At 43.9% G+C, this 13,153-nt stretch overlaps 1 protein-coding gene and 1 pseudogene across 1 annotated transcript; one reads left to right on the plus strand and one right to left on the minus strand.

The window, feature by feature from the left end:
- Positions 1-4,247: 4,247 nt before the first annotated feature.
- Positions 4,248-7,600, minus strand: JAGN1 (jagunal homolog 1). The gene is made up of 2 exons (XM_044253036.1): positions 7,371-7,600; positions 4,248-5,183 (listed from the first exon to the last, which is right to left on the minus strand). Exons 1-2 carry the CDS (start codon positions 7,457-7,459, stop codon positions 4,721-4,723), a joined length of 552 nt encoding a protein of 183 aa, XP_044108971.1. The 5' UTR covers positions 7,460-7,600; the 3' UTR covers positions 4,248-4,720.
- Positions 7,601-10,012: 2,412 nt separating this feature from the next.
- Positions 10,013-11,666, plus strand: LOC122910180 (annotated as a pseudogene).
- Positions 11,667-13,153: the final 1,487 nt, after the last annotated feature.

Below are 13,153 nucleotides of genomic sequence, written 5' to 3' on the forward strand. Positions count from 1 at the left end.
AATCCCAGGACCCTGGGATCATGACCCAAGCCAAAGGCAGATGCTTAACCAACTGAGCCACCCAGGCATCCCTAGAATACTTCTATTTCTTGACCTCTTATATTTTCTGATCTATCATAGTGAAAATATTTCCTTAATTGCTCCCTGACCCTGAGGCTAAGATATGGTAGGAGAAGCAGAAAAGAAATAAAAGGACACATTCACACATACAAAAGAAAAAAAATAGAAAGGGAAGAAAATGACAGCATAGAAAAGGAAAAAGAATTAAGGTGGGGAAGAAAGGGGGAAAGAACAGAGAAAAGAAGGTTGTGTTTTATTTATTGTCTTGCTGGTTTGCCTATTGATTGTGGAGCCTAAAAAAAGATTTAGGGTAGGGAGCACTGCAGGCAAACTCAGGCACATCTAGTAAAGAGTAGGGAATCAGTTCAAGATTTGCTAAATTCTTACTATCAGACTCGAGGCCATATGATTTGCCTACATTATCTCATTTTATTAGTACTACAATCCTTGAAGTCTTTTTAAACCATTTTACAGACTTGAACACACTAGGAAGATTAAGTAACTTGTCCAAGCACAAAAATGGAGATCTGGGTCTCACCACCATGTCTTTCTGCCAGAACATACTGTTTGGGAAGATCTGTGAGAAGTTAAGGGGTTTATGGGCTCTGGGATCCACAGAATTACTAGATTTAGCAGTGCAATGTAGTTGGTAGGGTTAACAGTATGAAGGAAGAATTTGGAATAGTTGGAAAGAACAAAGGGAAAGTAGGTCTTATGATAGTGAGTTAGTGGTTCAGACTTCCAGACTAGTAGGGATTGTTTGGCAAGAGTCAATAGGGGAGGAGTAACTGTGGCTGGAATTCAAGGTAGCCAACTGGAGTAAAAGCCAACTGCAGCACAGAGGCCCTGTCTTCTTAGAAGACGGCTGAAGCCTGTCTTACCTGTGGTTTGTCTAAATGAGCTAACCCAGACTTCATGCTCTAATAACCTTTACTTGGGGACTAAGCCAGGAGCCAGGAAATTGTGGCAGGCCCCCGCACATGCTCAGATAGAGAGCACACTGTGGGGGCCTTGGACAGCTGTTTTTCTTGAGCCTTCCCCCTTACATGGACTCTGGTCAGACCACGCACCAGCATCTCAGGCTCTTTCTATAATGGTTGATTCTGAAAGTCTCTTGGGGCAACGGCACCTACTGTTAGGGCACCTTAGGCAGGAAGGCCAACACATTAGACCAGTGTAAACCAAGAATGGATGGGTGTTCCTTCCTTACTTCTGCTCTTCCAGAAGGGATCAACCTCCAGAATTCCAAGGCAAGAGATTATGCTTAAGAGATAGGGACTCCCAGGGGTGCCTGGGTGGCCTAGTGGGTTAAAGCCTCTGCTTTCAGCTCAGGTCATGATCCCAGGGTCCTGGGATGGAGCCCCACATCGGACTCTCTGCTCAGCGGGGAGACTGCTTCCCCCCCCTCTCTCTGCTTGCCTCTCTACCTACTTGTGACCTCTGTCAAATAAATAAAATCTTTAAAAAAAAATCAGAGATCTTGCTCTCTGCTCAGCGGGGAGACTTCTTCCCCCCCCGCCCTCTCTGCTTGCCTCTCTACCTACTTGTGACCTCTGTCAAATAAATAAAATCTTTAAAAAAAAATCAGAGATCTTGCTCAAGGCAAAAGGCAGAATTCCAACCTGTCAGTCTAGGATAAGAAGCTGTATTCATTCCACTATGCCACACTGCCTTTCTCATAGACTAGATGCTCTCTGAAGCGTCCCTCCAATGCCTATAGCCTAGATCTGCAAACATGAGGAAATAGTCATTTCTCCCATTTATAGTGTTACATAATTCACAAAGCACCTTCGTAATACTTCGCCTTATTTGATCTTCAAAACAGTCCTGTGAAAGAGGCAGGGTTGATTTTAGCCATATGATTAGGTGTGCTGGTACTCGAACCCATCTTCTACCATCCAAATACAGTGCTCTTCCCACTAAATCAAGATTTCTTTCAAAGGAGATCTTGTTTGCTACAACCATGAGGCAGGAGAAAAATGATTGGAAAAGCAGAACCCCAATAACCCAAAAAGTAGAAAATGAAAATAAACCAAATGGCTTTTTTTTTCATTGACAGTAATTTCCATGATGGGTCTTTTTTTTAAAGATTTTATTTATTTATTTGACAGACAGAGATCACAAGTAGGCAGAGAAGCAGGCAGAGAGGAGGAAGCAGGCTCCCTGCTGAGCTGAGAGCCTGATGCGGGGGCACAATCCCAGGACCCTGGGAACCGAAGGCAGAGGCTTTAACCCACTGAGCCACCCAGGTGTCCCCCATAATGGGTCTTTAAAAGCACTCTTTAAGTCTGTGAAGTATCATTCCAATTATCAAAGAAAAGTTTAACTTAAAATTTTTTAAATTTACATCCCAATTCTTTAAAAATTAGTAATCTGTGCCTGGTGCACATAATTCTATTACTCACACATTTCCATCTCCTTTCCTTTGCTCTTCAAATTCTATGCCTGCCTCAGTCTAATTCTTTCCTCTGTGCAATATATCCTGTCTTCAGTCTACAGTAGCACAAGTTATTTCATTCAGTAGAGCACACACTATATTTAGGTACTGAGCAAGGGGTGAGGAAAAGACATGTAGACAAATAATTCTGTCCGTAAGAGGTAAAATAAAAATGCAACACAGATTCAAAGAAAGAACTTTTTTTTTTTTTAAGATTTTATTTATTTATTTGACAGAGATCACAAGTAGGCAGAGAGAGAGGAAGGGAAGCATGCTCCCTGCTTCAAAGAGAGCCTGATGCAGGGCTCGATCCCAGGACCCCAGGATCATGACCTGAGCAGAAGGCAGAGGCTCTAACCCACTGAGCCACCCAGGCGCCCCCAAAGAAAGAACTCTTATTCTTTGAAGCAACCAGAAGGCTCCTGAATTACCATATAAACTGAATCCTGAAGGATAAGTAATAAAGGCATATAAAGGTCTAAAAGGGGAATTTTTCAACAAACTGGGAAAATATGAAAGTGATATGGGGATTCATGAGGTTCTACTGATGAGTCTGAGAGTATTGGGAGATAATCTAAGACTGGTGTACTGAAGTCACACCTCGAAAACACCTGAGAGAAAGCTATTTTGGCAGTTCAAAAAACAATAGCATATAGTAGTTTACTTGTGCTATTTGTATCTCAATTCTATTTGTATCCCACAGATCTAGAACTGTGCTTTTGGTATACTCAATTGCAAACAGGAAGAGGTATGGGTAGGAGGTAGAAGACAAGGAGTTAAGTTTGGGACACATGGAGCTTGAGAGGATAGTCAGGACATGTGGAGGAAGAGGTTTGGCAGTGTTAAATACTAACAGTATCTAAGAATGACTGAGTATATACTTAATGTTTATAGAATAAAAGGACTAAAAAAAAAATGACTAGAACTCTGGAGAGGGCAGAGGTCTGCAAATAGAGATCTGGACAGCATCCAGAGACAATAAAGTCAAGCGGACAAGACCAAAGGGACATGCATCTTTCCTGCAGTACATATTTACTATGTCAGACTTTTAGGTATGAAAACGGCCTTTAGTTCACAGACTTCTTTCCCACTTCCATTTTTTTTTTTTAAAGATTTTATTTATTTGACACAGAGAGAGAGAGATTACAAGTAAGCAGACAGAGGGAGAGGGAGAAGCAGGCTTCCCGCCGAGCAAGGAGCCCGGATGCGGGGCTCGATCCCAGGACCCCGAGACCATGACCCGAGCCGAAGGCAGACACCCAATGACTGAGCCACCCAGGCGTCCCCCCACTTCCATTTTTTAAAAAATTTTTAAAATTTTTTTTTATTTTTCCCCACTTCCATTTTTAATTCATCTGCTCCACACTATTAGATACTGAGTTTATAAGTTGTTTCACATGTATACCACCTTTCACCCAGACTACAGTCAGGGATACCTTAAAATTATTTGGATACCATATTATTAGACACATAAAGGACAATGTGTTAACCCTGAATGATAAGCCATAACCCAAGCAGGAAAAGTGAGAATGGGCCATTTTACAGGTGCGGAGATTAAATGTTTGGCCAATGGTAGTTTCTGTCAATCAGATGCAGGGCTCCCACTATGACTTAGTTTCCCTGCGGCCAGTTCACTTTTCTACTGCTACTTCCAGTTTTCGTGGGAAACTTCTAGCTACCTCCTTGTGTCTACAGCCACTCAAGCAACATACCTGTCACAGTTTATCAAATTCCAACACAAGGCAGAGGGTGGACTAGACAGTTTTAACTTTATTGAAGTTCTTTTTAAATAAAATTCTTTGTAGTAGAGACCACAGCCTGCAGGGGGAGCCTCCCAAATGTTTCCTGCCCCACCACCTACAGACTGAAGTAGAATTTGATTTATTCCCTCTTTCAGTCTTGATGGCTAAGGGGTAATGGATGCAAGCAGAAAGAATGACCAAGAGGGGGCAAGGATGAGGCTTTGTCTTGAAAAACCCTGAAGGGCCTCAACTTCAACCAGTTGAAGTCGGCTTTACAGTTGTTGATCATCCAGTTCCAGCCAACCAGGAATAAAAAATATAGTTTTGTCACCTCAGCTGATAGCAACAGGAGGGGCTTTCCAGAACGTGGGCCTAGTTTGCACCAGCTGCCAAAATCACCAACAATTTCAGAACAGCTCCTCTACCTTCTCACTTGGCTCAATGGGAGGCCCAGGCTTCACCCCACAGGAACAGGCAGGCTTCATTTACGCTTCTTCTCCTGTGTGCTGGTGAACCAAGAGTCTAGGAGCTTCTTGCTGTAGTACAACTGCCAGGCATGTACTTGAACCGCCAGCACCAACACCAGATACATGACAGAGACAGCAGAAAAACCAAAGAGAAAGCGGTAGGCTTTTCCATGGCGGTAGAGTTGCTGTGCAGCAGGGAACATCTCCATGCTGCCATAAATGAGAGGAGCTATGGAAAAGAGCCCCATGCTGATCATGGAGAGCACCAGGTAGCTAATGTTGTTGCGAGGGAAGGAGAGGAGGCCCAAAAGAGAGGGCACAATGCTCAGCAAATAGGGGTATTCCCACTGATAAGGCATGGCCACCTGATCATGTGACAATAGCCTAAGGTGTCCCACACTCATCTTGGCAACCAGCAGCAGCCATATGACCAGATGCACGTAGATCAGCTTCTTGATTTCATACTTGAGGGTCACACTGTGGGGCAGAGCAGAGGAAGAAGTACCTTTCATTCAAATTTTCTGACCAACTATATGCCAAGCAATTATACTGGACACTGGGATACAAACATGAGTAAGATATAGTCCCTGCCTGGATTCTTGGGGACAAGGAACAAAAATAAAAAATAAAGGGTGTCTGAGTGACGCAGTCAGCTAAACATCTGACTCTTGATTTCAGCTCAGGTCTTGATCTCAGGGTTGTGAGCTTAAGCCCCACGCTGGGCTCCACACTAGGTGTGGTGTCTACTTTAAAAAAGAAAAAGAAAAAATAACTGGAAAATGAACTGGAAGAACTCTAGTAAATATATGTTGCCAGATATATGAGATCACAGGAAGGAGTAATCAATTCAGCTTAGGATGGGATGTCTGAGGTTATCTAGAGGACAGTGATATTTGAGATAGGCTCTGAAGGGTGGCTGCAGCAGGGATTCCATCAGAGGTAATAGCATGCAGTCAAAAAGACATAAGCACTGTGTTCCAGGAAAGCAGGTAGTGTGGCAGGAATATTTTGCAGTGGGAAGGGGAAGAGCAGGATATGAAGCTGCAAGGCATGAGTCAGATAAAAGGCAAAAGAGTAACTCAGAGCTGTGTTTAGAGAGATGACTTTGATTGCACCATAAGAATATAGCCTAGAGAAAGGAGATACTGGCAGCAAAGAAATAAACTCAGGCTGCCCGTATTTCCCCAGCTAAAATAGATGTTACAGCCAAAGCAAGCACATATATTTCTCTTATTATTCTAATTCTCTCAGGTCCTCAATGTATTCTCCTCACACCTGAGGGCAGTTTCTGCTCTGGACAGTTATCAAAACACTTGCCTGGACTGTCAAATCCTCTTAGTCTGGGGTCTAAGGATAAGAATGAGAAGAAGGGGGGCGCCTGGGTGGCTCAGTGGGTTAAGCCGCTGCCTTCGGCTCAGGTCATGATCTCAGGGTCCTGGGATCGAGTCCCGCATCGGGCTCTCTGCTCAGCGGGGAGCCTGCTTCCCTCTCTCTCTCTGCCTGCCTCTCCATCTACTTGTGATTTCTCTCTGTCAAATAAATAAAAAATAAAAAATAAAAGAATGAGAAGAAGGAAAAAAAAAAAAAAGAATGAGAAGAAGGTCCAAAGAGCTTGTCATTCTTTAAAACTCTGGAAACATGTGGAAAACATTCTGGGAGAGTTTGATGGGTTTAAAAAAAGAAAATCTTTTTTTCTAAAAATTTTATTTTAAAAATATTCATTATAGGGCTCCTGGGTGGCTCAGTGGGTTAAGGCGCTGCCTTCCCCTCAGGTCATGATCTCAGGGTCCTGGGATCGAGTCCCACATCGGGCTCTCTGCACAGCAAGAAGCCTACTTCCCTCTCTCTCTCTCTGCCTGCCTCTCTGTCTACTTGTGATCTCTGTCAAATAAACAAATAAAATCTTTAAAATATATATATTCATTATAGAAAACGTGGAAAGATAAGGGGGAAAAAGTCAGTCACCTGTAGACTTCATGATCCATGAAGGCACGGACCAGCTTTTGTCTTTTTTAAAGAAACTTTTTTTTTTTTTTTTTTTTTTTTAAGGTGTAACATGCATACAAAGGCCAGGTCTGTTTTGCTTACTATTATATCCTCAGTGCCTAGCACAATGCCCGATGGGTAGAAACTCAATAAATACTTGTCGGACGAATAAACGAAGGTGGAAATAACCCTTACATGGGAGTGTTCCTAAAATTCCCTGTAGGCGAGGAAAGGATGGGCTTTATCGTCCACATTCTCCAAAATGACCCGAAATACAAAGCTACCATGTATTGGGCAGGCTCTTTACACGAATTACTACCTCACTAATTCTTCACCAAAACCTAAATAATGGATTGTTTTTCCCTTCACAGATGAGGAAAGTGGGTTTTAATTAAAAACTGGGTTTCCGAGGTCATAGCGAGGCCAGCATCGCTCCGGACTCTGGAGCCTAGAAGGCAGGGACTGGACCCTTCCAGGAACAGGGCGGATCACCGGGTGGCGCTTATGGGAGCGAAGGGGCTTCCCGAAATTGGGGACAGGCCCTGGGCCGTCACGGGAGGAGATGCGTGAGGGCCGGCTGGGGTGGGTAAGCCCCTGAGGACCGGCCGGTGTCGCTTTCCAGGCCCTCCGGGCTCTGGCTGGGGAGAAGGCCTCCGTGCTCCTCGCCTCACTTCATACCTCATCTGGTAGTGCATGGCGACGCGCTCCCGGTGCTGAAAGTCGCTGCCGTCGGTACCGGCCGCTCGCGGGCCTGCCCGAGATGCCATTATCCCTGCCCAGAACCCCAGAACCCCGCACGCCGACCCACCACCGGGACTTCCAGGCCAGCAGCCCGCACACCCGGTTAGCGCCGCCTCAGCTTGATACCCTAACAGTCGCGCGATTCTGAGGACAACTTCCGGCCTCTCTGTCTCCAGAGGGCCGACTCTGTGGTCACGCCCTCGCGCACGCGCACGTGCACGCTCTCGCGGCCCCGCCTCGGCCTGCCTTTCCCGCTTGACTGCCCAAGAAATTAGTCCTCGTGGATGGCATCTTTTTGCCTTCTGCCTGGACGGTATCTCTTAGAGTGTTGAGTACTTTTCCCTTCTTAAACTTTAAGAGTTTAAGACACCGCTGTCCCCACTTCACAGATGGGGGAGTGATACTTAAAAAGGGTTCTGTAACTCCCAATAGGACACCTGATTGACACAGTCTCAAGATATCTCCCCATGGATTACTTACTTAATCATTGCAAAGAGAAAATAGTAACTTTACAGTGAAGAAACCTGGGGAACACCCCCTTAACGAAGTAATCAAAGTTAACTTGATCAGTAATGAGACAAACTGACATCTCCCGTCTTCTGTTAAACTGAGGACACAGCATCACTTCTGTGATATTTCTGCCAAAAACATTCAACCTGAATCTAATCATGAAGCAATGATAGATAAATTGAAGGACATTCTATAAGATAACTAGACTATATTTTTTAATATGTCAAGGCTATGGGGGTGCTGGGTGGCTCAGTTAGCAGAGTTTCTTGACTGTTCTTAGCCACTAAGATCTTGGTCTCAGGGTAGATAGTTCAAGCCCTGTGGTGGCCTCCATGCTTGGTGTAGAGCCTATTTAAAAAATAAAAATGTCAAAGCTATGAAAGAAAAAAAAATTATGGGGAACCTGGGTGGCTCAGTTAAGCATCTGCCTTTGGCCTGGTTATGATCCTGGAGTACAGGGATTGAGTCCTACTTAGCGGGGAGTCTGCTTCTCCCTCTCCCGCACCTCCCTGAATTTATGCACAGGCTCTCACTCTCTCTCAAATAAATAAATAAAATCTTTTTTAAAAAGAAAAGAAAGTTGTATTTTTTTTTTCAGACTGAGATCCCAAGTAGGCAGAGAGGCAGGCAGAGAGAGAGAGGGGGAAGCAGGCTGTCCGCTGAGCAGAGAACCTGATGTGGGGCTTGATCCCAGGACCCCGAGACCATGACGGGAGCTGAAGGCAGAGGCTTTAACCCACTGAGCCACCCAGGTGCCCCAAAACTTGTATTTCTTAAATAATAAGACTTGAAAGTCGAAATGACCATTTGATCCAAGAGCTGCAGAATGAATGTTGTGTTAGTAGGCATGAAAACAACCTTATTCTCATTATACATCTCCAAGAGAGCTCTTGGGTGACCAGGTACATTGTCAATGAGCAGTAACATTTTGAAAGGAATCTTTTTTTGTTGTTGTTTAAAGCAGTACTTCTCAACAGTGGGCTTAAAATATTCAGTAAACCACATTACAAACAGACATGCTGTCATCCAAGATTTACTGTTCCGTGTATAGAGCATAGTCAGAGTAGATTTAGTATAACTTTTTTTAAAGACTTTATTTATTTATTTGACAGAGAACACAAGTAGGCACAGAGGCAGGCAGAGAGAGAGAGGAGGAAGCAGGCTCTGCACTGAGCAGAGAGCCCGATGTGGGGCTTGATCCCAGGGTCCTGGGATCATGACCTGGGCCGAAGGCAGAGGCTTTAACCCGCTGAGCCACCCAGGCACCCCTAGTATAACTTTTAAGGGCCCTGGGACTTTCGGAATGGCAAAAAAGCACTGGCTTCAACTGCAAGTCACCAGCTGCACTCATCTCTAACAAGAGAGTCAGTCTATCCTGTGAAGCTTTGAAGTCAGGCATTGACTTCTCTCTAGCTCTGAAAGTCCTAGATGGTATCTTCTTCCAATAGAAGACTGTTAAATCTACACTGAAAATCTGTTGTTTAGTGTAGCCACCTTCATTAATGATCTTAGCTAGATCTGGGTAACTTGCTGCAGCTTCTACTTGCTGCTTTATCTTGCACTTTGATGTTATAGATTCCTTAAGCCTCACAAACCACCTCTGCCAGCTTCACACTTCTCTTCTGCAGCTTCTGCACCTCACTCAGCCTTCACAGAACTGAAAAGAGTTAGGGCCTTGCTCTCAATTAGTTTTTGGCTTAAGGGAATGTTGTGGCTGCTCTGATCTTTTATCCAGACTACTAGAACTTTCCCTTTATCAACAATAAGACTGTTTCACTTTCTTACCATTTGTGTATTCACTGAGGTAGCACTCTTACTTTCCTTTGCACCTTTTTCTTTGCACCCCAAATCTAGCTGTTTGGTGCAAGAGGCCTAGCTTTCAGCCTGTCTCAACTTTCAACACACCTTCCTCACTAAGCTGAACCATTTTTAGCTTTTGATTTAAAGTGAGAGACTTGTGGTTCTTCCTTTCACTTGAACACTTAGAGGCCATTGTAGGATTATTAATTGGCCCAATTTCAATATTATTGTGTCTTGGGAAATATGGAGGCCTGAGGAGAAGGAGGGAGATGGCGAGAGAAATGGCCAAGTGGTGAGCAGTCACAACACACACATTTGTCAATGAAGTTCTCTGTCTTTTATATAGGCATAGCTCGTGGTGGTGCCAAGTAATTATAATAGTAATGTCAAAGATGACTGATCACAGATCACCACAATAAGTAAAGTAAAGTAATAATGTATATTATATAATAATAATAAGTAAAGTAATAATGAAAAAATTTGTAAGTAATACAAATTTTTTTTAATTTTTTACTTTAATTTGTAAAGTAATAAAGAAAAAAATTGAAATCACAAGAATTACCAAAATGTGACACAGTGACATGAAGCGAACAAATGCTGTTGGAAAAATGGCACAGATAGACTTGCTCAATGTAGGGTTGCCACAAGCCTTCAATTTATGAAAAATGCACTGTCTGTGGATCTCAATAAAGTGAAGCACCATAAAGCAAAACACAGTGAAGTAAAATAAGACTGTGTCTGTCTCCTCCCCCTACACTCTCCAGAACATCTTTTCTTGCCCTCTGCAAACTCTGCTGACTCTTTTGAATCCATCTTACTACTCCAGCAAAAATCACCTCTCCAACATCAGCTCCTACAGCTCTTGCTCAGTGAGTTGCAGTGTTTGTTTGTTTTTAAGATTTTACTTATTTATTTGACAGACAAAGATCACAAGTAGGCAGAGAGGCAGGCAGAGGGAGAGGCAGAAGCAGGCTCCCCGCTGAGCAGAGGGCCTGATGTGGGTCTCAATTCCAGGACCCTGAGATCATGACCTGAGCTGAAGGCAGAGGCTTAACCCACTGAGCTACCCAGGCGCCCCGCAGTGTTTGTTAAACCTGGTTTAAAACCATCTGTGCTAGAAGCGCCTGGGTGGCTCAGTCATTAAACATCTCCTTTTGGCTCAGGTCAGGATCCCAGTGTCCTGGGATCGAGTCCCATATCAGGGTCCCTGCTCAGGTGTGGGGGGTGGTGTCTGCTTCTCCCTCTCCCACTCCCCCTGTTTATGTTCCCTCTCTTGCTGTCTCTCTCTCTTTCTCTCTCTCTCTCTCTGTCAAATAAATAAATAATTTTTAAAAAGACCATCTGTGACAGAATCACCCATGATTTTTTTTTAAATCACCCAGGATTCTTATTACAAGCATATATTTCAGTGGCAGCAGCTGAGGCCACTGCGGGCAAGGTAAGATGCAGCTGACCCAGGAGAGAAGCTGCTGCCAGAATCAGCTTCGTCTGAAGCTTCCCTGATACAGGGCTGGCAGCTGTGGTCAAGGAGATCCTGGGTGAAGCAGGCTGCACTTTGATGAGCTGGACAAGCTGCACGTGTGGGACCCTGCGGTCACCCAGCAGACCACAGAGCTCAAGAAAGAGTACAAGGACTCTGTGGACAAAATTGGCCAGTTTCATAAAATAGTCGGTGGTTTACTTGAGCTTGTTGACCAACTTGCAAAAGAAGCAAAAGTGAGAAGATGAAGGCCATTGGTGCTCGGAACTTGTTCAAATCTATAGCAAAACCGAGAGAAGCTCCACAGCAGCCACTGCAAGCACTGACAGCAGAACAGAAAATGCAGCTTGGAAGGTATCGGGTTGAATAGGAAGCTTTGTGTAAAACAGAAGCAGAACAAAATGAATTTATTGACCAATTTATTTTTCAGAAATGAACTGAAAATTTCATTTTATAGCTGGAGGGCCAAAAAACAAAACCAAATCCCAAAACCTGTTCCATCCCAGTGACTTGACTAGTGACGCACGTAGGTCCTGAGAGATGGTGGGTAAGGGACACAGCATCTCTAAAGGCAGAAAACTAATCTGAGGGGGCTTGTTGCAGAAATATGTGCACATCTGCTGGTAAACACCCAGTGGCCATGGTGGTCCAGGCTCTTACCTCTCGGCATTCTTAACTGAGAGCAATCTGAAAACTCTAATCCTTTTTTTTTCTTTGTAAATTCACAAAGCTTTGGAAAGAAAGAGCAATAAATTTTTGTTTAAAAAATGAGTAAAAATAAAAGCATATATTTCTGGGGCACCTAGGTAATTCAGTCAGTTAAGTGGCCAGCTCTTGATTTTGGCTCAGGTCATGATCTCAGAGTCCTGGTCAAGCCCCTCTGGGGCCCCACATTCAGTTGGAGTTGGCTTGAGGATTCTCTCTCCCTCTCCCTCCAGACCTCCCCTCATTTGTGCATGCTCTTTCTCTCTCTCAAATAAATAAATCTTAAAAAAAACACACACACGCAAAGGGGCACCTGGGTGGCTCAGTCAGTTGAGCATTTTGCTTTTCACTCAGGGCTCGGGTCGTGATCCCAGGGTCCTGGGATAGAGGCCTGTGTCAGGCTCCCTGCTCCACAGAAAGTCTGCGTTTCCCTCTCCCTCTGCTTGTTGCTCCTCCTGCTTGTGATCTCTCTTTCTGTCAAATAAATAAAGAAAAAATATTTAAAAATATAAAATAAAAACCCCATATATTTCTGGGTCTTACCCTCACCCAAATAAATCATTCTTCTAAACTGGGCCCGAGACCTTTATTTTTAATCTAAAATGTTGACTAGGCAATGCATTTATGTGGTTTAGAAATAAAAAAATATAATAAATTTATGCACAATGAGTACATGAAAAGATGTTCAGCACTGTTAGTCATTAGGGAAATGCATTTTGAAATCTCTACAAGATACCACTTCACACCCAGTAGGATGGCTAAAATGAAAAAGACAGACCATAGCAAGTGTTCCCATGGATACGGAGGAAACGGAACCCTCAAATATTGCTGGTAGGAATGTAAAATGGTGCAGCTACTTTGGAAAAATAGTTTGGCAGTACCTTAAAAAATTAGAGTTACTAATATGGCCCAGCAATTCCATTCCTAGATATATACCCAACGGAAGTGACAATATATATCCACACAAGGATATATGTCTTGTACACAGGGTACTGTGGCTCAGTCAGTTAAGTATCTGCCTTCAGCTCAGGTCATGATCCCATGGTCCTGGCATCAACCCTTGCATTGGGCTCCCTACTTAGTGGGGAGCCTGGTTCTCCTTCTGCCTGCCACTCCCCCACTAGTGCTCTCTCCCACTCTGACAAATAAATGAATAAAATCTTTTTAAAAAATTGTACACATGGGGCGCCTGGGTGGCTCAGTGGGTTAAAGCTTCTTGCCTTCA

Source organism: Neovison vison, chromosome 6 (assembly GCF_020171115.1).
Source record: "Neovison vison isolate M4711 chromosome 6, ASM_NN_V1, whole genome shotgun sequence".
NCBI classification, from domain to species: Eukaryota; Metazoa; Chordata; class Mammalia; order Carnivora; family Mustelidae; genus Neogale; species Neogale vison.

What these genes read in the sequence shown, in the direction of transcription:
- JAGN1 (XM_044253036.1), bottom strand. Translation starts at nt 7,459, where the DNA reads ATGGCATCTCGGGCAGGCCCGCGAGCGGCCGGTACCGACGGCAGCGAC. An exon ending in GCCATGCACTACCAGATGAG is followed by an intron (nt 5,184 to 7,370) that starts GTATGAAGTGAG and finishes TCTGCCCCACAG; the next exon opens with TGTGACCCTCAAGTATGAAA.